Raw genomic sequence first — 25,529 nt, 5'->3', positions numbered from 1 at the left:
GATAGGAGTGACCTCTGCGGAGGTTTGAGCTTGAGGGTAGGGTGTAGATAGGAGTGACCTCTGCGGAGGTTTGAGCTTGAGGGTAGAGTGTAGCTGGGAGGAGCAATGAGTGGAAAAGAGTAACTCTTGCGAGAGTTGGAGCTTGAAGCGACCTCTGTGGAGGTCAGAGCTTGGGGGTAGAGTGTAGATAGGGGGAGATAGGTAGCAGTGAGTGGAAGAGAGTAACACTTGTGAGAGTTGGAGCTCTGAGCGACCTTTGTGGAGGTCAGAGCTTGAGGGTAGATTGCGGATAGGAGGAGATAGATATCAGTGAGTGGGAAAGAGGATTTGGATAACTCTTGCGAGAGATTGGGGCTCGGAGCGACCCCTGTGGGGGTCAGAGCTAGAGGGTGAGTCATAAGGAGAAGAGAGGTAGTTGAAGTAGAGTGAAGAAGTTTTAGCTTGAGCGGACCCCTGCGGGGTTTGGAGCTTGGAGAAAGAGTCTAGGCGGAAAAAGAATAGGTAACATCGTGAAGAAGAAAGGACTGTGGCCGCTATGGCCGAATCCTGCGAGAGTTGGAGCTCAAGGGGGCCCCTTCGGGTGTCTGGAGAGTCTAGACAGGAGAAACAAGATCATTAGAGGTAGAGTGTAAAATAGATTAGTTGGGAGTGGAGTGTAGAGAAGAAAGGAACGAGAGGCTGAAAAGTAGGGTTATAAGGATAAAAGATTTGGAAAAGTTGGAAGAAGGGAACAAGCACAAATATAATACATATGTACAAACGCAGTAAATGCGCAAAGAACATGTGGATACAAACGTCTGCATCTGTAAATAGCTATTGGTGATTGCAGAAGATGCTAACTGCAATGGCCCTTGAGGGAGTCCTTGGCAAACATGTAAGGGTGCCATGGGTGGACAATTGGGCTTCTGCGGGGTTTGGTTTGGATGACTCTTGCGAGAGTCGAGGCTCTGTTAGACACCTTTTTGAGTTGGAGCCGTGTGAGGAGGTGCTTGGGGGTTGGTTAAAGCCTGTTGGGCTTTCTTGAGGTGGTATTTACTGAGACGTATATAAGATTTGAAAACTTCAGAAGACCAGCGACCAAGGGTCTGGATCTGATGGTGTGAGAGCCCGTTGTAGTGGCTGCGCCAATCCTGAATGAGTGGCTGGAAAAGGGCTCTGGGAAAAACCTGATAGGCGAAAGATTTCTTTAAGGTGTTTTTGAAACCAGAATCGAGATACTGGACGGTTAGCGTCATCAGTAAAAAGCGGGGCCAGTGGGTTCGCCTCTTGAGATTTTCTAGGCTAAGAGGGTTTGGAATGGGCGTGTAGGTGAAGGAATATTGAAAATGAGGATAGAGTGTCCTCTCTGGAATTAATCTGTTTTGCTTTGTTTGATAAGGAAAGAGATAGTTTCCCTGTCTTGCAAAGCTAGATCTGAGATGGTGGGGTGGAGTAGAGGGTTAAATTTGGATGTAACTGTTAATTCAGAACATTTAAGAAACCCCCCAAAAAATGCTAGATTGAACATAGCATCTAAGGTGCAGGCTGTATGGGAGGAAATGTAACCTTTACAGAGGGTGTAGATGCCTGAGGTAAGGATTTTGAGTGTAATGGGTTGTCTAGCATGGTATGGAATTGTTTGAACGAATTCCATGCTGTGAGGTATGCATTGAGGGTTCTGGGGGCTATTGCTTGTAGGATAAGAGATAGAGAAGTTTGATGAAGATTATGAAGTGGGTGGTTTATGGAAATATCGTTACTGAATAAGGAGGGACCGGCGTTGGGTGAGGGTCTGCTTCCGGGGCTAGTTGCCAGAATATCTGCAAAGAGAAATGAGAGAGAGAGAGTCAGCGATTTGGTTTTTGCAACCAGGTACATGTTCAGCAATCATGATAAATTGTTTTTTTTTTTTTTAGCAGATATCCAGATAAGGTGTCTTAAAAATGGCATAAGCGATTGGGAGTGGGAGCGCCCTTTGTTAATGCAATGCACTGTAGCTTCGTTATCGCAGTGAAAGAGAATGCTAGATGTAGACCATTCGTCCCCCCACAGGATGGCTGCTGCGATGATAGGGTAGAATTTGAAGAGGGCTGAAAAACATTGGTCTTTGGAATGGAATTACAATTGGGTTGGCCATGTTGAGACAAACCAGTGTCCTTTATATTAGCCACTGTAACCTATTGGAGGGGCAGCGTCTGTGTATGTGTTGATGTCAATAGGGGATGCAATCAAGTCGCTGTAGAAAAAGGAACAGCCGTTCCATTGCTTAAGGAAAGAGATCCATAAGCAAAGTTCATCGCGACTGGGTTTGGAGAGAAAAATTGTTTCTTCTAAACCATGAACTGTGGTGGATAATTGATGGAGGTGGGAAATGAAAGGAATAATGCGCATAGCGAAATTTAGATGGCCGAGAATTGGTAGGAGTTCTCGTTTTGTGCACATCTGTTTTTCAAGGAAAATTTGGGATAGAGAAATTATTCGATTGATTTTCTCTTTAGGAAGGGATGCTTGGAATTTATGCGAGTCTAGATTAATACCCAGAAATACGATTGAAGTACTGGGTCCTTCCGAGATCAGCGAAAACCTGCTGGGTGATCGCTAGGTGTTTGGCTGGAGGAGATGACGGGGGGGAAATAAGAAAATCGTCTAGAAGGTGAATGAGGTATGGTATTTCGTAAATATTAGACAGAATCCAGCATAAAGCTTCTGACATTATGTCAAATATTTTTTTTTTTTTTTTTGGGCTGCTTTTGCATCCGAAAAATAGAATTGATTTCGCCAATAAATGCCAAAAGGTGCCAGAAGTCTGGGTGGATTGGCATGATTTTAAAGGTAGGGGAAATGTCTTCTTTGGCTAGCCAGGTGTTACGACTGGCTATCTTTATGAGAGAGATCTCTTGATCAATGTCGTGGTAGTTAAGTAAATATTCGTCCATTGGGATAGTGCTGTTAATGCTAGGAAAGGAGCAATTGTGTTGGGACGAAAGGTCGACTACAAGGCGTTTTTGCCAGAACATTTTTGAGTAGCGACACCAATGGGGCTAATGCGCGAGATATTAAAAGGAGGAGCCTTGGAGTTCCAATCATGAAGTTGTTGTCGATTTCTTTTTAATAAGATAATCGACGGTTTCAGGTTCGGAGGTTGCAGACTGCAGGTTAGGACAGATTGGATAGAGTGAAAAATGGAATGTATCCTTTGTGAAGAGGATGTGGAGTGTAATAGGTTGGATGAGGGTCAGCTTCTGGAGCCAGCAGTCATGATCTCTAAAATAGAAAAAACAAAGAGAATCAGAAATTAAATCTTTGCAAAATAATACAAGTATGGCAGACATGAAAATTGTTTTAGTTTATATCCATGCGAGGCATCTTAATAAGGGCATGGGCGGCTGTAAATGGAAGCGCTTTTGATAATGCATGGTCCGATGACTTCATTGATACGATGTGCAAGGATGGTAGGGGTGGGTGTTCGTCTCCTAACGGGATGACAGATGAATGGAGAGCTGAGGACATGGGATATGGCTAGTCTGGTGGTCCTGGAAAACTGGTACCCCTTGAAGACTGAGCATGTGAAGTGATAGTGAAGTTTAAATTTGTATTTATAACAGTCAAGTGGGAAGTTTGTTTCTTTGCCGTTTTCACATCCGACTGACTTGCTATATAATCTTATATGACGCTTGTAAATCAACACATGAGTCGCTGGCGTATTACAATTGGACTTCTGTGCTTGATGGCATAATGTTTTTCAATAGCTTGTTAATATTTACTGGTTGGGTAATAATCTTTTCAGAAGTTAAATGTCAAATGGAATTTTATTATAAATTTTTTTTTTTTTTTTTTTTTTTTTAAACTAAATTTACAAGCGTGTCTGGCCTATTCATTCATAAGGTCTTTGCAACAGAGTCAAGAGAGAGGGCGGGACCATCTCCAGTCTTTTAGCTCATTGGATGGAGACGCTTATCTTTACAGCTATTGGCTTAAGGAGTTTCAGTCAGGCCATGCAAAAGGTGCAAAAAGCCTGGCGGCCATTTTGTTGATCAAATTCAACATTGTTTGTGGCTGGAGCTGCTGCTCTGCTGAACACATTCCAGCAAACAATCTGTTAAACGATGGATAGCATGTGTACTGCTAGGAGAAGGTGAGGGTTCCGTTTTATTGCAATAGCTTTGGAGTTTGGCTTATATCTTGCTGGGAAATAAGGTTGAAGACACAGCAGATGCGTTGTGGAGGCTCTTTGAAGTGGAAGGTTTTGGTGTTGTTGTTTAAGCTGTTGATGAAATTGTTGGAGTTGTAGTTGTTTGAAATGGTAGCAATAGTAGTTGTTGTTGTTGTTGCTGTAGCTTGTATATTGTAGCTTGTAGATTGAAGCTTTTAGATTGTATATTGTAGATTGTAGCTTGAAGCTTTTGTAGCTTGTAGCACTTGTAGCTTTTGTAGTTGATGAGCAGAGCAGAGCGTTCTTCCAAATGAAGATCCTGAAGATTGTAGCTTGTTGCTGCTTTAGTTGTCCATGCTGGTTTAGAGTTGGTTCTTCAACGGAGCTAGCTACGGTGAAGCTGCTTCTTCCAAACGAAGATAAAGTGAACTGAAAACTTAGACTATTTATGGTGCCTTAGGGCTCATATGATTGGAAGATTAGTGATTAGCAAATGCGAGACTGGACGTGATAAATCATAAGCACGTGATCCTCTCGAAATTAGTTTATGAATAAACTTCACTTAAATTGGCACCCTGGGCGGACCACACCATACAGATGTCCTTCCAGCCGCAACCAAATACTGGTCAATATACTGTTCAAAATTATTATTAATATACAATTATTATTCTAAATAAAGAACGGAAATCAATCTTAAATGTAACTGAAAAGCAATGTAAAGAAAGACAAGTGGAGTAATATGCTAAGATCACTTAAGAAATCTTTTGCATGAATATTATTCACAATTCTATAGAATACAAAAAAATACATATGTTTTATGGAATTATCTGTTGTCATTGAACCGACTCATGGGCGAGAAAGTCTTCCTCACTGACTCGTTATCCCTCTTTTCTGCTTCATAGCCATGCTTAGTCAAAATAAGATCACCATCATATAAACTTTAGTTTTGTCGACAATACTCGCTGCTTGTCGTCACTTCTGCATAAAAGTTACACCAGTTACTCTGATTTCACAGCACATAGATCCATGTATTTTAACAACCAGGATTCACACCGGGAACAGAGCAGCATGTGAGGCGCGCGGCAATCGTTTTGTGCGTGCATGCAGGGGCATCTGCAGGATTTTATTCCAAGGTACGCACAAATCCAGCCCCGCCGCCCCCTTCCTCCAATCATGTAGATAAACACTGATGCTTACTGTCAAAAGCTACATTATTTAAGGGCATTCATCACAACATAAGTCATTTCCTTTTTAGTTTTAATGTTTTGCTGAAATCGAAATTTATTAAAAGCACATCAGCACCAAGGAAAAATCAGACGCTCAAGACGTAATCTTTAAAATGATGACATATTAAAAAATGTGCAAATATATGACAGAAGATTGTGATACAATACAATTAGTGAAGAATTAATTAAATCCTTACTTTCCACAGAAATCATCCACCCGCACAGCTGAGTAGTAGACGGGCTGAAAACAAAAATATAATTTGTATATTTTTCTTGGAAAAAATATATTTTTAAAACCAATTTCGTATATGGTTTGTCTCTTCGTTTAAATATTTTTCTTGATCAGTTATTTTCTAGATAAAATAGAAGAACGAATAACATTTGAGGTGAAGTACTTCAAAACAAATCCGCTATGCTTCAACAATGCCGAATCAAAAACTGGATTATCAAATAACATTAAGATCTAGCCTAAATTAAATTAAAGCGAAGTTCAGTTTCAGTGAAGCCTATGTTTTCCATGTTGCACCAGTCAATTACAATTTAATTCATTTAATTAAATTATTTGAATGAGCAGGACAGGTGTTTAAAAAGTAGCTATTCGCAAAAGCACTAAACATGTTCCAACATTACCTCTGAAGAACAAACTCGCTTGGAAGGGTGTGAAAACTCAGAAACTCGTTGTGAGAAATTAGATGTCTGCTTATTTATGCCAGGCTGTCAGATTGTTTAATTGTTTAAAACACCTTAAATAGTAGCGGTTCCATGCGAAGAGGTTGCACAGCAGCTGGATCTGATCTGTCTGATTAAAGAGACAGTTTCTCTGGCTCAGGTGTTGATGAGACTGCGGAATCTACTCTGTGTGGGGGATCAGTATTTGTCTCATTAGTTTTAGGCCTTTTGGCAAATGTCTCATTTAAGTTTGTCTGTTTTAAAGAGCGTTTACTCATTTTGAACCTTGTTTTAAACAAAAGCTATCTGAAACCGCTAGCAAAACTAAAGCCAATAGATTTCTTTACCCATCTCCCAACATGCAAGTACATACACACTTTAAAACACACTAACGCACACCTTTATTTAGTTTCATTCTATTTTGCTTTGTCAATATATTGTTGTGTATACTGTTTAATAATCAATTAAAATTATGTCGTAAATAAATAAATGAATAAACTAATAAATAAATGAGTAAACTAATAAATAAATAAATGAATAAACAAATAAACAAACTAACAAATAAATAAATAAATAAACTAATAAATCAATAAATAAATAAATGAATAAACAAATAAACAAGCTAATAAATAAATAAATAAACTAATACATAAATGAATAAATAAACAAACTAACAAATAAATAAATTAATTAATTAATAAACTAATAAATAAATAAACAAACTAAATAAATAAATAAACTAATAAATAAATAAATAAAAAAGCAGCATTAATTCCCGCCCTCTTGTGGTAGGTACGCAGTGCGTACAGCTGTACGGCTGCCGGTGCCATTGTGTGCATGTGTCAGTTTGATTTCACCAGTGTTGTTTTGGTTGCACATAGAGAGTAACAAGCTTGCGCATGCAAATTATGCTAAATGTGAATGGCCCCTAATGTCTTTATTCTGGGATTAACACTCTAAATCAATATACGTACATAGAGTAAATGGTTTCTCAAAGCTTTTACTGGGGCTCATTTTTTTTCTCCCCATCTCCCTCTGCCACCCCCACAGCAAGACCCACACAATATTGCCCATACATGCCTAAATCCGCCACTGCATGCCCTTTATGCTTTTGTGCCGTGGGCTTTAGACTTTGCAACTAGATTGTTAAAATAGAGCTCTACATTTATGTATGGAATATTGAAGAAGCAAAAATAAAATGATAATAATAGGCCCACATTTCCATTATTTTAATGTGAGGAAATGTGCAGATTTTATGTTAAGTGGAATTTTAATTCTGAGAGTATAGAATCACGAATTACTTTAATGGCTTTTTAGGGAGAGATCATTGGGGAGAAGAATACTTTTTGTGCAACAAAAGTAGCCAATGATTGCCATATTTGTCCCACTGAGTGCTTTCAGACTGTGCAAATTATGTGATTGCTTTGATTAAATGTGCTCTGCTGGTTGTGATTATAATTTGAGATGGAAAAGCAGAAGTGATTCCTCACTCAGGCCTGTTTAAATACTTTATTTGTAAAGTTAAAGAGTTTAGAATTTGTAGATATTTAATCATTCATTTATCTTTGGCTTAGTCCCTTTTTTTTATCAGGGGTCACCACAGCTGAATGAACCGCCAACTTAACCATTATGTTTTTCACAGTGGATACCCTTCAAGCCCTTACCCAGCACCCACACACTCTCTCACATTAACACACACTCATACGCTACGGCCAATTTAGTTCATCCAATTCACCTAAAGCGCATATGTTTGGACTATCGGGAAAACCGGGGCACCACGCCAACATAGGAAGAATATGCAAACTCCACACAGAATTTTATACATGTTTTACATAACTTTTTTAGCTCGATTTAAAATGTTTTTTTGCCAGAGAATCACAATTAAATCAAAATAAATCATTCAAATCCCTGAATGCTCTTTTTTAAAGGGGATTTAGGATAAAATAAAATTTGAAAGAAATATATACACACAGTGCCCAACATAAAGGAGAGCACTTCTTAAAGATCTCTGTTTTAAATACATACTTTCTAAAACATAGTAGCTATCGTAGGTATACACTGAAAAAAAATTGTTCAGAGATGATTTCTCGGATTTAATTGTCTTAAGTTAAGTGGTTATAAACTATTTATTTAGGTTGAATTTAAACAAACAAATTGAGTTGAACATTACTAAATTTAATTTGTTTGTTTAAATTTAACACATATAAATTGTTTGCAGGGACGAGGCTGTGGCGCAGTAGGTAGTGCTGTCGCCTCACAGCAAGAAGGTCACTGGTTCAAACCTCGGCTCAGTTGGCGTTTCTGTGTGGAGTTTGCATGTTCTCCTTGTAGGCTAAATTGTCCTTAGTGTTTGAGTGTGTGTATGAGTGTGTGTGAATGAATCCCAGAGATGGGTTGCGGCTGGAAGGGCATCCGCTGCGTAAAAACTTACTGGATGAGTTGGCGGTTCAATCCGCTGTGGCGACACCAGATTAATAAACGGACTAAGCCGACAAGAAAATGAATGAATGAATGAATGAAATTATTTGCAACAAGTTTGCAGACATCATTTTTTTCAGTGTAGATTAGTCCGTACCAAAGCCAAAACTGAAACTAATTTGACAAAAAAAAATCAAAGGTTATTATGCAAAATTTAGTACACCGTAATTAGTTTGGGAAATATATTATTATTTTTTTTTTAATAAAGTAGAAAAACCAAGATATCCGTAAAAATATAGTTGAAATTTTGTGTATATATGTTTTTGAAGCACCACATTAGAATTTTATTTAAATGTATTATCTTTAGTCATCACAGTGGCATGGTGGGTAGCACGATCAACTCACAGCAAAAAGGTCGCTGGTTTGAGCCTCGGCTGGGTCAGTTGGCATTTCTGTGTGGAGTTTGCATCTTCTCCCTATGTTTGTGTGGGTTTCCTCTGAGTGCTCCGTTTTCCCCATTAGTCCAAACACATGCGCTATAGGTGAATTGTCCATAGTGTATGTGTGAGAAGAAGGAGTGGGTATGGATGTTTGCTAGTGATGGGTTACGGCTACAAGGTCATCTGCTGGCTTAAACATATACTGGATGTTCATTCCACTGTGGCGACCCCAGATTATTAAAGGGACTAAGCCGAAAAGAAAATAAATGAATGAATGAATGTATTATCTTTATATTTCTCTATTCCACTTTTATTTTATTATTATTATTATTTTTATTAATATTATTATTATTATTTTTGTTTTAAATATGACTTAAACATTTTGTTTAATTGTTGAGGCTTTAATAGAGTGCTAAAATGATATATTTTTTTTCAAACTTATTTTTATTAGTTAATAAAATTTTATTTTTAATTTTAATTATTTTCATTTTAATTAATTAAAATAATTATATGTTCTGTGTTTTTAAAGAGTATGTAAAACACATTTCATTGGTTTATTAATACATTTTATAGTCAATGATTGCCATAAAACTTTTTTTTTTTTGCATAAAATATTGATAAAGCAGTCAGTAATCCCTGCATTTGTCTCGTTGAGTAGTTTCATTCATTTTCTTGTCGGCTTAGTCCTTTTATTAATCCGGGGTCGCCACAGCGGAATGAACCGCCAACTTATCCAGCAAGTTTTTTAGGCAGCGGATGCCCTTCCAGCCGCAACCCATCTCTGGGAAACGTCCACACACACATTAAAACACACACTCGTACACTACGGACAATTTAGCCTACCCAATTCACCTGTACCGCATGTCTTTGGACTGTGGGGGAAACCGGAGCACCCCGAGGAAACCCGCGCGAACGCAGGGAGAACATGCAAACTCCATACAGAAACGGCAACTGAGCCGAGGCTCGAACCAGTGACCTTCTAGCTGTGAGGCGACAGCACTACCTACTGCGCCACTGCTATAATGTTCTGAATAAATGTTCTCCGCTACTTCAGTCTCTGCTAAGGAGACTGAACAGCAGAAATTACTTCTCAGGACACTTTAAATACATTTTTTTGTACACTTTGCATTTTTATATAGGTTCATAACATTATGGGGTATTTTAAACGTAAGTGCTTTGCAATATATCTCTGTGTCTTATGGCAGGAGACACTTAAAGAAGGGATTTTAATATTGAGGCGTCTCAGAGGAAAAAAGAATGGACTGTCCTTGCACGTGGAATATTAATAAAACAGCCAGTAATCCCTCTATATTTGTTCCACCGAGTGGTTTCAGACGGTGCAAATTAAACGATTGTTCTGATTAAATGAGCCGCTCAGAGAGATGGAAGAGCAGAAGTGATTCCACAGGATGGTTTTCATTTTGTTATTTTGTGCAGCAAAATTTTTTTTTTTTTTTTTTTTTATCACTATCAGAAACATTCCCGGATTTGCATTATCGTACTGTGAAAAGGACATTTTAGTTTTGTTCTTTTGGTAGGTAATAAAAGAATCACCAGTAATATATACAGTTGAGATCAGAATTATTAGCCCCCCTGAATTATTCGCCCCCCTGTTTATTTTTTCCCCAATCTCTATTTAACAGAGAGAAGATTTTCTCAACACATTTCTAAACGTAAACCTTTTAATAACTCATCTCTAATAACTGATTTATTTAATTTTGCCATGATGACAGTAAATAATATTTGACTAGATATTTTTCAAGACACTTTTTTTTACAGCTTAAAGTGACATTAGAAGGCTTAACTAAGTTAATTAGGGTAACTAGGCAGGTTAGGGTAATTAGGCAAGTTATTGTATAATGATGGTTTGTTCTGTAGACAACGGGGAAAAAATGAGCTTAAAGGGGCTAATAGTTTTGACCTTAAAATGTTTTTTAAAAAATTAAAATCTGCTTTTATTCTAGCCCAAATAAAACAAATAAGACTTTCTCCAGAAGAAAAAAATATTATCTGACATTCTGTGAAAATTTCCTTGCCCTGTTAATCATCATTTGGGAAATATTTAAAAAAGGGAAAAAAAATTCAAAGGGGGGCTAATATGTTTACAGATATTCAAGAAACATACAGTAAGGGAACATACTTGTTTGTTAGAAAAAACAATGCTAAAATCAGTCATTCTCCTTTGAAAATGTGCGTTCCCGGCTTATCATTTTCAAAAAAAAAAATTGGGTTTACCCCAAAATACAGCCTTTTTAGTATGAAGTGGTGACTGAAATAAAAAAGATAAACAAATACAAATACTTTTGGTAAGTAGCAGAAAATCCATAGCTCGCAAATGGATAGGAATTATAAAGGAAATACACTGTATGGACGGCGACTCAGTGGTGCAGTAGGCAGTGCTGTCGCCTCAAAGCAATGTTTGCATGGGTTTTCTCCGAGGGCTCAGATTTCAAGTCCAAAGACACGTGGTACAGGTGAATTGGGTAAGCTAAAGTTGTGATATTTCAGTTTTGTGCATACATTTAATTTTACATTTTTAAAAGGAAACAGCTACTGGCTGTCATAAAACTTTCCTTGCAAATGGAGAAGTGATAAAGCAGCCGGTAATCTCTCTATATTTGTCCCGCTGAGTGGTTTCGGACTGTGCAAATTATACAATTGTTCTGATTAAATGTGCTCCGCTGGTCGTGATTTTAATTAGAGCTGCTCTGGGAGATGCAATAGCAGAAGTGATTCCTCTGGACACTTTTAATCCTACAGTAGCTCTGGTGTACAAGCTGCATTTTCATGCTAAACGACAGGAGCGCTGCGGTCAGATACTGCTGTGTGATTCTTTTTGCTGCATGAATTATTAAAACCTTTATAAAATCGCACCGGAATGACACAGCAGGAAATGCCTCCGGTGATTTATTCTTCCTGTTTAAAGAAGTATCATTGTGTACCAGAAAATGTGAACCTCACTGACACAGATATGTCATATTTCCACCAAACCACAATGTTTGTTTTTTTTTTTTTTTTTAAATCTGACCATTATTTATATCATAATGATTAGTTTGCATTTGAATTTTTTTTTAGACATTTGACATAATTTTTTAGTTAGGATCAGATGAGAATCACTATTAAATTCTGTCAGAAGCAAAAACAGATTAATATGATTTTGAACAGATTTGTTGTACTTGTTTGCATTAGTCCAACTTATTAGTTCATGAGTTTTTGTTTTATTTTTAAACCAATTGTGTTTAATGGCCCATTTCCACTGAGTGGTACGGTACGGTTCGGTTTCGGGTCAGTACGGGTTACCTTTATTAAGCTTCAGTTTCCACTGCCAAAAGCAACCCAGGCTCATTCTGGAAACGTAGTCCCTCTGACGTTTCTGGAGACCGCGAAATACGTCCCGGGAGGTACTAATTTGTGCAGTTTTTGTTCTCTTGTAAAGCGGCCGTAGGCTGCTGTCAAGCGACCGTCTGTCCGACTGACTGAATGACTAAATGATTGTCTGGGCGAGCGGCCAATTGGCCGTCCCACCCTCCTCCTCCTTCTCTAAACCCAAAAGTTTTTACTGATTGACCCGCTTGCCCGCCTGCCTGCCTGCTCGCTTCCCTAAACCCAAGCAACGATTTACAAAAGCCGTCCAGAAAAAGAAAAGCCCTCGTCTGATTTTGACCACGTTTTGGGATTTCACCACATTCTCACCCTGTTATGAACTCGTTCACTTTATTTTTTGGTTTCTGTCTTTGTCTTACCTGATTTCTGAAATTGCTTTTCCCCGGTCTCGAACCCGGTCGTCGCCGTCGGCCCCCCTTCGGGTCTCCGCTCCGCCGACGTACGCGACGTTTACGGAGCGGCGACACATCGCCCCGTAGAGTTCGCTTAAAAAAATTTAATGTAGCTATACATACCTTTTAAATCGCAGTCTCCAGAAACGTCCGCGACACTACGTTTTCAGAATGAGATTGGGTTGGCCAAAAGGGTACCTTGCTTTGAGAGAGTTGCTTTGTTTACTAATGAAGTGGATCTAATTGGATTTGCATTGTAAAAATTAAATAAAAGTTTTTAGTCATGATAGTGGAATGAAGTGGAATTTTTACAAAATTCTCAGCAGAAATAGCAAAAAATGTCTGCAGATTCTGTCTGGCCCTAGTTATTGGTTACCGATATCGGTCAAAAATTCCACATTGGTGCATCAGTAACTGTGTAAAGCAAAGAAATTGCTTTAACTTTAACCGATGCCTGAAAGGTCAACTATAGGCAGTTATTATACCTGTTACAGTGTTAAGAACGACAATGAGCAGTGTTCAGAATGATGTTTAAAAGACATTAAGGAGAAAATGAATAGGAAAATACTTCTGGAGCCAGCTCTGCTGAAAGGTGTACAGCCACTAATGCACTTTATGTAAGTACTACAAAATAAATGAAGTCAAAATGTCCGAATGCATTATGGTAATGAGAGAAACGTCTGCTTCACTTGAATGGAAGAATTGTCAAAACAATAATAACAATTTTTGCCATGGAATAGGATATTTTCTGACATTTTTATGACTGAATCTAAACATTGCTTTTTCTTGAAGATACCAGACGATTTGTAGAATCTTATATAACTTTATCAGTTCTATATATTTTATTATTATATGTGACCCTAGACCACAAAACCAGTCATAAGTGTAATATTTTTGGATATTGAGATTTTAGCATTATCTTAAAGCTGAATAAATAAGCTTTCCATTAATGTATGGTTTGTTGGTAAGTTTGACGGTATTTACAATTAATTGAAAGTCTCGAATCTGAGTGAGAAAATTGTCTAAATGAAGTCCTTAGCAATGCATATTACTAATCCAATAATTTGTTTTAATATGTCTATGGATAGATGTTGTATCAAAGACTAAAGAGTACACAAGACATGTCACTCGTATAGTTTTGAATGGGAAAAAGTTTAACGGTCAACATAGCGAATGAAGCGCCGCCTACTAGTACAGGAGCCAATTATCGACCACTATAATTAAAGTTTTTAAAGATGGCCGCTGAGTGAAATAACATGTCTTAAAGAGACTTTGATTTTATTTACTTTTTTGGTATAAAATAAAATTCAATTATCTTGACTCATACACTGTATTTTTGGCAACCCCCAATGCCCCCCCACCCCCCCAACCCCCTCCCCCCCAAAAAAAATTGTTTTGTAATCCAGGGCCGTCTATGTATATGAGTCAAATTCTGCATCAGCATGCATCTTGCATTGTTTATTACTTCAGAAGTAGGCATGGGACGATAACTGTTTTCAAGGCTTACCGAGGTTTGGAAAGATCAAGGTTTTAAAACCGTCAAAATTTCCTGCTGTACCATTTCTATTATATCTGTAAGTTTATGTTACAGAGATACGGCAGAAAAGATATCTAAAAATGGCATTTTAAATTGTGTAGAAATCCGTGTTTTTGAAACAAATGAAGACTTTCAATTAAGAATTTCAAAAGAATTTCAATTATACAGCCTAACATGTTTACTGCTCTAAAATATTTTAAATGTTTCTCAAAATGAGATCTGTCGTGTCCAACAGGGGAAAAAGTGTTCGTTTTTTTACCCAGATATTTAAAAATATATTTATATATTTTAAAAGCGATCTGACGAAGCATTATTTGGAGGACGATAATGTGTAGATCAGCCATGAATGAGGTCGGTGTTGTGATCTCGTTTCCTTTAAGTGCATTTGCGCGGTAGCTCGGGCAACCTGAAAAGATGCCGATTTTGTTTGATTTGAACATTTAGAAACAAAACCTATGAGACGGTTGTCGTTTAGCCTTATTGGTGATTCTAGATATGTAATGTAATCGTAAGCTTAGCTAACAGTTTTGGAGAATCTTATGTTTCCCCATTCAGACAGAATGCCCGAGAATACTGTCCGAGTGGCGTTTCAAAGATGAACGCCAAGTAAAATGACATGTCTTAAAAGGACTTTGATTGTATTTAGACTTTTGGCGTAGATCACTAACTTAATAAAAATCATAATATAAAAATCAATTAGGCAAAAAATTAAATAAAAATAGGCAGTACATTTTTTTTCGTAAAACACCAAGACTTTTACATGTACTTTAAAGGTTGATGTTTAAGAAAATACAAGAGATCACCAACTTAATAAATTCTTTCTCTTTTTTTTCTTTACTGAATTTTACCTTAAATACTTTAAATTTAGACTTTTGGCATAATATAAAAGTCAAGTATATTGACTCATACACTGTAATTTTGGGCTATTCCAAACAGAAATGACTGGTTTTGTGGTCCAGGGTCGTCTATTATAGGAGTCATAATTTTGCATTAGTATGCATCTTACATTTTCAAACACAAAGATGTCATTAGCACTTGTTGGTTTAATACAAATAACACCATTCCTGTCCACAGGCTGTGCTTGTGTCTGATATTCTTACTGCACAATGAAGCGTTCAAGCAGACCGTGTAGAGCAAACCAGAAATGGTGTTGTATGCTCCGAGACCACCCCAAAACAGGCTGATATATTGTTTGACAATAACTCTCACTGAATTATTTAGTAGGCCTCCGAGCAAACGTGAAATGCCACATTTGCATTCGTATTCAGACGTGGTTATTACTTTCCGCTCGCTTAATCTGTTCTGCCATCCACATGTTAGCAAACTAAAAATACAGCGCTTTGAGAAGTTTCCAGAAAAAAAAAAGCGTTGTTGTTTTTTTAAAGAGCATGGCATGATGTCTCCTCCTGCATCTGCTGTTGTTATTTGTCAAAACAAATTTGCTGTGAAGAGTTGTGATTACATTTCTGCACATCTAAGCGTGCTTTCATGCAAGGCAAAGTTGTGCATTTTCTGCACGGAGCAACCAGTGATTCATTTTGAATGCATCTTCATTTGTCTGTAATGATTTTTCATGGCAAACAACATTAATCATTGAAGGTCAATAGCATTTAGCTTTTTGCTAACGCAACTGGTCTTAATTACATGATGTTTTCTTCTTCTTTGCTTTCGAAGGGCTGTCTCCCTGACCTTAGCACATGGATTTCAAGACTTCAAATGAAGAGGTATGTGGAACAAATAGCCAGTCATTTTTTTAAATTTATAAATCACCAGGAAAAATGTGTTTTATTTTTGTATCAAATCAAATCAAATCAAATCACTTTTATTGTCACATCATAAGCAGCTCGTGTGCTATGATGAGTAAAAAGCTTAGGTGCTGGCTCCAGACAGTACAAAATACAGACAGTGCAAATACAACAGCATACTCCAACAGGACAATGTGAAATTGACAGCGATATGTACAATGAATAGATGTACACATAGTTGTAGGCAGGATTGTTTCAAGTATGGATTGGTTAAAGTGCAGTGCATGCTACATATTGATGGTGTGCAGTGAGGGGTATGGAAGAGCCTGTGTGAGGTGTGTTAAGTGTTCATCAGCCTGATAGTTCCTTCAGTCGACTGGTGACCGGATGCTGCGAAATCGTCTGCCTGATGGTAGCAGAGAGAAAAGTCTATGGCTCGGGTGGCTGGAGTCGCTGATGATTATCTTTGCTTTCCTCATGCACCGCCTGGTGTAGATGTCCTGGAGGGAAGCTCACCTCCTACTACGCGTCCAGCAGTTCGCACAATCCTACGTAGGCCTTTGCGATTGCTGCTGGTGCTGTTTCCATACCAGGTGGTGATACAGCCAGTCAGGATGATCTCCACAGTGCAGTTGTAGATGTGGTGGCTCATTCCACACATCCTGAGATGCCTGAGGAAGAAGAGGCGTTGTTGTTTCTTCCTCAGCACTGCGTCTCCATCAGAAGAGGTCACTAACTTTAATTATTTCGCTTATTTAAAAAAAAAAAAAAGCTTTTTTACTAAATTTGGCCACATATGGCCACAGTCATATCAACCTTCAGCCCAATGCAGGTTACTGAAGCTAAGCAGTGCTGACCAGGGGTGCGTTTTCCAAACAACAACGTAACTCACGGGTGAACTATCATAGTATGATGCATCGGTTGGGAAAAAACGATGTAGTGAAGAGTGTTTCCTAAAACCATTTCTCTGTTACAGATCCATCATTTGTACTACAATAGTTAAAATGTAAAACGCCCATAATGATGCTCTTAACGGGGGGAGTAATAACTTATTTAGAGAAGAACCCCATCATTTCTTTGTGCAAATTATATTGTTTTACACGCTCACACATTTAAAATAAAATCCAAATAATTGGTAGAAACTAGTGGTCAAAATTAGTGTGTTAACGCATGCGATTAACTTGAAATATTTAACGCTTTAAAAAAAATTAACGCAGTTGCAGTTTTTTTATTTCCTGTTGTGGTGGACGTGTGTTTAACGTGCAAAGAAATATGGATAAGACCAAGGAAGAGCTTTTTGAAGGCAAGTTTCAGTATAAAACAATTAATGACGCATCACCAGGCTCTCCAGCGTTTCATGCAATTTTGGGGGTTTCCTTTTTAACTTTTGACTTCTGTTTTAATGGAATTTGATACCACATGGTGAACGGAAAGAAATACCTCCGCATTTCGTGACTTAGTGTTCCTTTAAGGCAGGGATGTCAATCTCCATTCCTGGAGGGCCGTAGCCCTGCACAGTTTAGTTCCAACCCTGATTAAACACACCTGATCAAACTAATTGAGTCCTTTAGGCTTGTTTGAAACCTACAGGTAAGTGTGTTGGAGCTGGGTTGGAACTAAACTGTGCAGGTCTGCGACCCTCCAGGAATTGAGTTTGACATTCCTGCTTTAAGGTAATCAAAAATCGCTGCTTACATTGTAGACTCTTAATAAGAGTATTATCTTAATCATATTAAAATCAGAGTATTGGTGTTTTATGTAAATGTAGTCAGAAAGTGACAGATGATGTCTCGAGTTGTCAGACAGCGCATTCCTCTGCCTTTCAGCATGAGCCCTCAAATGTGTTATTAAGTTTGACGTGTTTCCCCTTACATGCAAGTGTCTGCTTCACATTGTTGTGTCAGAATCCTTGTGAAATACAGTAATACTTTAGAACGCTTAGTGCAAATATGATGAATGCGATCATGCGTGTTGAATTTGAAGGGAGTCACTCCGGCTGCGCTGTCCTGCGCGTGGTGTGTGCGTGTGTGTGTCTCTCTGTGTGTGTATATGCGTGCATGTTTCTTAGCAACAAAACTGCATAAACGTCCGTAGCCACCAAATCGGAAAGTTACGAATTGTCGTGAGATTGCGTTGCACTCTCAGCTCACATCATTCAAAAGAAAAGGTCCACATTGTTCCCCAATAATGTCAACAGACTGGACTGTTTTAGCAACTGACTGAATGTAAAGGAGGACTGAGTAAAATTGTTTCTACTTTATAATTAACATTCTCAGCTCACAGCAATACAACTTTTCCATAAGTACAACTGTTGGTATTTAATTCTCTATTGTTATTTTAATTTTCCATTTTCCATATCTGTAATGCCTGTATTTTGGCGTTTTTTTTGCAGTCCACTTAGAATCCAACTTGGAAATCATTGTTTTCTTTATTGGCGTTGATTGTTTTGTAATTCAAATAGCACTAACATGCCTGTATTTTTATTTCTGTAATAAATATGGCTGTCAAGCCAGGATCTTGATGGTTTATTGTGGGTATGTTGTTTACATGAAGAAATCTGTGTTACAAGTTAAACAAAAACTCTAATGAACAGTTATATTTTGAATTTAAATAGTATTTGTCTTGCGTTTACATGAATTTTACACTTAAATAGCCAAAATGACAAGTTTCAGTCTTTTAAATGGGATTAACCGCGATTAATCGCTATTAATTTTCAAAAAAGGTGCGATTAATTAGTACATTTTTTAATCGATTGACAGCACTAGTAAAAACATCTACTTGTTTTCCATTAATGTAAATGACACATATAGAGCCTGTGTTTCCTTTACAAATATTATTGAGAACATTCCATATTTTATTATAAAACATAAAATCACTTACAAAAGCTAACATGTAGTCTAATCTCATATATAAATCATATAAATAAATAAATAATGAGGCTATTTATTAAAAAATTACATTTATTATTTATTAGACAATGAAAAAAATTCTACTTTAATAATAATACTTATAATATTAATAATAATGATGATTATTGTTATTTTTGTTATTATTATTATTATTTAAATTTGTATTATTATTAAGTAAGATATTGTTTATTTATTTTTTATTGTTTGAAAAGTCTCCTTTTACAGTTTGACACATACAAACCACTACAGAAATCTTCTAACCAGCAGGCCCATGTCATATACAATTCAGATACTCAATAAATAACTCAATGATTCTCAATAATAAATTAAAAGCATTAACGTGTGCTATGTGTTTTGTTTTCACAAGCTTTGGAAACGTAACGTAAATTCCGCTTTTAAATAATGGGTCCCATAAAGCTTTCGTCATGAGCCACGGCTGTGTTTAAAATCACATCAATGTTTTCAAAGTGCATCGCAAAGAGAGAGCGCAATTGTAAACATGAAGATCGCTAAAACTGAACTGTAAAAATAATTTGAAAGCAAATTACACCTAAGAGAGATGACTTTAATGCTTTTCTATTTTTAATCATTCCAAGTTTGAATTTTAGAATGTTCTAAATGAATAGGGCATAGGGGGATAAGTGGGAATAGAACACAGCCAGGAACTATGTTCCTAACAGCTCCAGAGGTGTAGTTGCAAGTGCTCAAGTTTGCGACGCAGTTTGCGAATGTTCATTGAAACAATGAATTTGTGAAATGGCAAATTAACAAACTATGTTTGTAACGACAGAACTTGGGACCTTGAGAAATGGTCAATACCTGGATGGGAGACCACATGGAAATATTAGGTTGCTGTTGGAAGTCGTGTTAGGTTTAATTGTATTATTTGATGATAATACTTATTATATTAATTTTTTCTCATGTTTGAAAGTGAAAATGCATCATCACATCAACAACCCATGTCTTACTTTCTACATTGAAACACTGATTCAGATAAAGGGTCCTTGTGTTACTTGTAGCAGACACCTTTCAGCTTTATTTGTTGAACAAAACTCTATTCAAATAAAGGCCGGGTGAAGCTGTTGAGGGAGGCAGGAATGCATCGATCAAATAAATGGATTTGTTGACTTTCCACAGAGGAACAAAGATGTTAGGTCAAAAACGATTGCTTTAATTCCCCTGTCGGCAGACGAGGAAACAAAGTTATTCAACAGACAACAGATTCACTCTATAGAGCTTCATTCTGGGAAACGCTTGACAGCAATAACTCAGCGTGACATCAGACTGAGGATTATGATCCATTGGAGAAAGTTGGGTAAATACCCTATTGTGAAATACAATATAAAATATGTTAAGATTTAGGTGTCATTTAGATCATATACAGTTGAAGACAAAATGATCATTATTAGTATGTATTATTCAAATGTTGCCCAAGTGATGATTAACAGAGCAAGGACATTTCTCCCAGTATTTCAAATGATCATTTTCTTCTGTAAAATCTTATTTTTACACTGAAGTTTGTATAAAAGTTGTATTTTTATGATTGGCTTCAGAATAAACCTCTATTGCTAACCCATTTAAGCCTTTAAACTGCACTTTAAGCTGAAGACTTGCAAACTAAGCTGTAAAATATTACGTGCTGTTATGATGGCAAAGACCAAAGAAATCTGTTAGTTATTAAGTCTATTATTTTTAAAAATGCGTTGAAAATAATTTTTGTACTCAACTGTATTTCCTTTCCTTTTCTTATTGCATATGTACATACATTAAACAGCTCTTGATTTTAAATGGTTAACAGCACCTTCCAGTGGTCAGAAATGTCCTCTTTGTCCATTTCAACACTGTTGCGTAAATCAATCCAGAAATTGAAATAATAAAATAATTTATTGTTTTGTTTTTTTAAGTGGAATTCACTTAAACTTAAAAACTTTTTGCCACCCACACGTTGAGCATACACATAATAATACAGTGTACACATAGAAATTAAGAAGATTAATTTAAGGAATCAATGTTTTTAAAGGGATAGTTCACAAAAATAAAATTCAGAAGATATATTGAAAATATTTATAAACCTGTAACTATTGACATCTATTTACTATTTATTTTACTGAACGCAAAATATTAACATTCTTCAAAATGTCTTTGCCTTCAGCAAAACAATAGAAACAAAAGGGTGAGTTAATGATAAACAGAATGGTCTTTTTTTTGTCCTATCCATTTAAAATGAAAATGTATAAAACTTGTTTTTTAATTAAGTTCTGCAGGTGCAGTGGTTAAAACATTGTAATTATTTGGTAGACATGCTTGCAAACAAATAGGCAGGCTCATGACAGGATATTTCCTTATAAATAGGCAGTGTAGACAAAAGTTGCTTTTAAAAGCAATATATAACAATCTTGCGCTGCTAAAAGTATCTTCAAAGTGGTATTTAGGCCCAATCCCAATTCTATTTTTGTTTTCTCCTTACTTCCAGGTTCAGCAATCCTGCCATTGTTGCTGTTGTATTCTGGTAAATTTTCTGACCCCTTGGTTTCGAGTGTTGTCCTGAAAAATCTTCGGTCGAAGGGCTATTCACCTCTTCCCCTTAGCCCTATGCTTTCAAGCTAAAGAGAACTGGGACACCCCTATCACTTGGCGTGAATGCGCAAAACGAGGGGTAAGGGGAAGGGCTAATGGGTAGAATTAGGATTAGGCCTTACTGTAGTTACTTTTTAAAGAAAGTAATGTATTGGGTTACGATTGCATTAGTTGATTTTTTTTTCTGAGCCCATGCAGCTTACTTGTTAATAATATCATACAATATAAATATAATATACAATATGTTACGTTATTTAGATTAGTTTGTTTCTTTGTTTGTTTGTTTTTTACACCAAAAGTAAAGTGTGCAGTGAATAATCCTCAAGCTGAAGGAAATGTGAATTCATGTTTGTAAATGTAAGGGCACAGCTCAAACAACACGCTGTAAAAGAAATGCTGGATTCCACACAATTCTTTTTATGTTGTCCCAGCACAAATCAATGAAGTTAACTTAATTGCTTTTACAACTATAAGTGGATTGAACATAAAACAATGAAGTTGTCCCAAAAAAAAAAACATAAGAATTGTGTTGTTCTAACTTATTTTAAATAAGTAAAATTTAACCAGCATTAAGTATTAGCATTGGATATCTCTGTATTTGCAGTGTATATTCATTTTAGGGCGATTGAAGAATACTGGATGTATGTAAATATACATATCTATCTATCTATCTATCTATCTATCTATCTATCTATCTATCTATCTATCTATCTATCTATCTATCTATCTATCTATCATCTATCTATCTATCTATCTATCTATCTATCTATCTATCTATCTATCTATCTATCTATCTATCTATCATCTATCTATCTATCTATCTATCTATCTATCTATCTATCTATCTATCTATCTATCTATCTATCTATCTATCTATCTATCTATCTATCTATCATCTGTCTATCTATCTATCTATCTATCTATCTATCTATCTATCTATCTATCTATCTATCTATCTATCTATCTATCTATCATCTATCTATCTATCTATCTATCTATCTATCTATCTATCTATCTATCTATCTATCTATCTATCTATCTATCTATCTATCTATCTATCTATCTATCTATCTATCTATCTATCTATCTATCTATCTATCTATCTATCTATCTATCATCTGTCTATCTATCTATCTATCTATCTATCTATCTATCTATCTATCTATCTATCTATCTATCTATCTATCTATCTATCTATCTATCTATCTATCTATCTATCTATCTATCTATCTATCTATCTATCATCTGTCTATCTATCTATCTATCTATCTATCTATCTATCTATCTATCTATCTATCTATCTATCTATCTATCTATCTATCTATCTATCTATCTATCTATCTATCTATCTATCTATCTATCTATCTATCTATCTATACATACATATATATATATATATATATATATATATATATATATATATATATATATATATATATATATATATATATATATATATATATATATATATATATATATATATATATATATTGTCAGATCCTGTGTTCCATGTGTTCGTCATGTGACCTTCCCCATGTGAACTTCCTCAGGTTTTCAATCTCCATGTATGTTTGTTTTCATCATGTGACCCTTTAGTTCTAGCTCCCGCCATGTGCTAATGTTCATCACTTCCACCTGTGTCTCACCCCTGTTTGTAATCAGTTCAATCATCCTCTGTGTATTTATATCCCGTAAGCTTTAACCACACTGCACATTTCTCCCGATAGACTTCTATTCATACACACGCGAATGTGTCAGACCAGAAACGCAAGGTTGTGTGTCAAGTTTTGCAGATCGCTGCCTTGGAACGTTCAAGCTTGGTGAACTCTGACCTGCAAAATCGCATCACTTGACTGCGTGAGACCAATCGATGATCAAAACATGACCTCTCTGGACAGAAGTTTAAAATATGGCCCAATCACTCACTTTATTAGTGTCAAATCATCTTGTTTAATCCCGCCCCTTTTTTGCAGCAGCTTTGTGACCGCAGCTTTAGTTTGGTTTAGTCTTGGTCCGGTATTCTCTCAGTTGTGCTTTGTCGTCACCCCACGTCGTTCCTGTGTTTCCTGTGTTATTGGCGGTTCATTCCGCTGTGGCGACACCGGATGAATAAAGGGACTAAGCTGAAGGAAAATTAATGAATGAAAAAGTAATTTACTAGTTACTTGCAAAAAAGTAATTACATAATGTGTACTTATTATTGAGAATTATCAAGAAAACACACCTTAGACACCTTAGAAAACAACTGACACCTTAACCAACACTTGCAGCAGTTTTTGCACATTTTCACCTAACACATTTGTACAATTTTTCAAAAAAAAAAAAAAAATACCTTGTGCATTTATGTAGTGTGTTTCAAGAGAGCACATTTCATGAGTGGGCTTGACAAACCACCTGTTGAAACTCTATCTTTCTCTCTCTCTTCCTCTCTTTCTCTCTTTCTCTCTCTCTCTCTCTCTCTCTCACTCTCTCTCGTCTTCTCGGCGTTTACTATACAAAAACCCTCTTCCAAAAAGGTCTGGAGATTTGCAATGTCAAATTTTGCACTGTTCTTTGCCAACAAGAGTGTTTCTGTTTAAATGCAATCTTTCACATTCTTCTTACTGTCCTGTGTGTAAAAAACTTGATGATGTTTTTCATGTTTTTTATGAATTTCGTAAATTATTGCCATTTTTTAATATGTTTAAGAGGATTTTTTAGCAGGTTAGGACTTAATTTTACAAATGCAATGTTTATTTATGGTCACAAGTACTCTTTTAAAAAAAAAAAGAGATTTGTACTTTTTCCAACTTTCTAATCGGCCAGGCAAAATTAGCTATCTGGAAGGCATACAGAGCTGACTTAGAAGATCAGAAAGTTAATGTAATTATTTTGTTTAAAGCTTTTGTAGAATCAAGAATTCGTTTAGAACATGAATATTATCGAATGAACAATGACGAATTGAGTTTGAAAGAAAATGGTGAATTAACAAGGGCTTTGTATTTGTGGAAGACAACAATATTTCTTTTGACCGGGAATAAGATAAAACTATTTTTTTATGGTTTTATGAATGATATTGTTTTTAAATTGTATATACTGTGTATACTGTATATACTCTCTCTCTCTCTCTCTCTCTCATGACTAAATGTAAATGTGCTTGCATTGTTTTTACCCTAACACTGCAAATATACACCAATTATAACAACAAACTGATTTTGAAGGAGAATCCAATTTTGTCTTGTGCTCTAGAAACACAGCTGGCGTTAATCGTGAATTATTGTGAAAATGACATTGGCCGATTTGACAGATTCCTCACAGGCAAATTACATCAACTCAAATCAATATTTAACTCCGTGCATTTACTTAATCGGTGGCCTCGATCACTTTTGCTTGGATTTATTCTGTGATAATTACAGATTCACTGTGCTTTACGTCCTATGCATCATCATCTATCGCCTACCGAAAGATATTGATCGTCCGCTCGACTGTTCTGGTTTGTTTCCCCCCCAGTATGTTAAAATTCAAGACGTTCAGCGGGTCCTGCATTATACTGATGCGCTTTGGGATGGGATGCAGGACTACTATGAATGCAGAGAGCACAGATTTAATAGCTTTTGGGCTGAGAAATGGGGACACGGACGAGCGCTTATGTGTGGAAGATTAATGAGCGCTCCGAGGAAGAAAGTCTCGTGTATGTAGACAGAGGTGTTGCTATCTGTTTACAAACACAGCTGTGCTTTTTTTAAATATGGAGTAAACACAATGTTGTCAGCTTTTTTTTGTACAAAAATATATTTTTAATGACGTTAGAATTCTTTCTCTGTGGGTTTTTTGGGGTTTTTATTTAATATGAAGTGCAAGGTTCAACAAACTGTGGTTAACTTAATTTTTTTTTTTTTTTACAGAGGAACAAAGATGTTAGGTCAAAAACGATTGCTTTAATTCCCCTGTCTGCAGGCGAGGAAACAAAGTTATTCAACAGACAACAGATTCACTCTATAGAACACGGATGTCAAACACTAGCTCGATTCGCATACTATCCATCGTAAATAGTATTTGAAGATAGAATTAATATGTCCCAAATCATAGTATGTTGAAAAGAGTTTGCTAAAGGTTCCTGG

General features: G+C 36.4%; 1 protein-coding gene across 1 annotated transcript in view; it reads left to right on the top strand.

Annotated features, from left to right (window-relative positions):
- The window catches only part of sntg1 (syntrophin, gamma 1), a 140,272-nt gene that overhangs the window by 57,435 nt on the left and 57,308 nt on the right, over positions 1 to 25,529 (top strand). The window contains exon 3 of the mRNA XM_087310142.1: positions 15,873 to 15,922. Within this exon, the coding sequence (XP_087166268.1) occupies positions 15,896 to 15,922 (27 nt within the window). The 5' untranslated portion in view covers positions 15,873 to 15,895. The remainder of the gene's footprint in view (positions 1 to 15,872; positions 15,923 to 25,529) is intronic.

The sequence above is a fragment of the Danio rerio genome, chromosome 24 (assembly GCF_052040795.2).
Source record: "Danio rerio strain M-AB ecotype USA chromosome 24, GRCz13ab, whole genome shotgun sequence".
NCBI classification, from domain to species: domain Eukaryota; kingdom Metazoa; phylum Chordata; class Actinopteri; order Cypriniformes; family Danionidae; genus Danio; species Danio rerio.
Note: the sequence above shows the minus strand (reverse complement) of the source record. Positions and strands in the feature narration are given on the sequence as shown.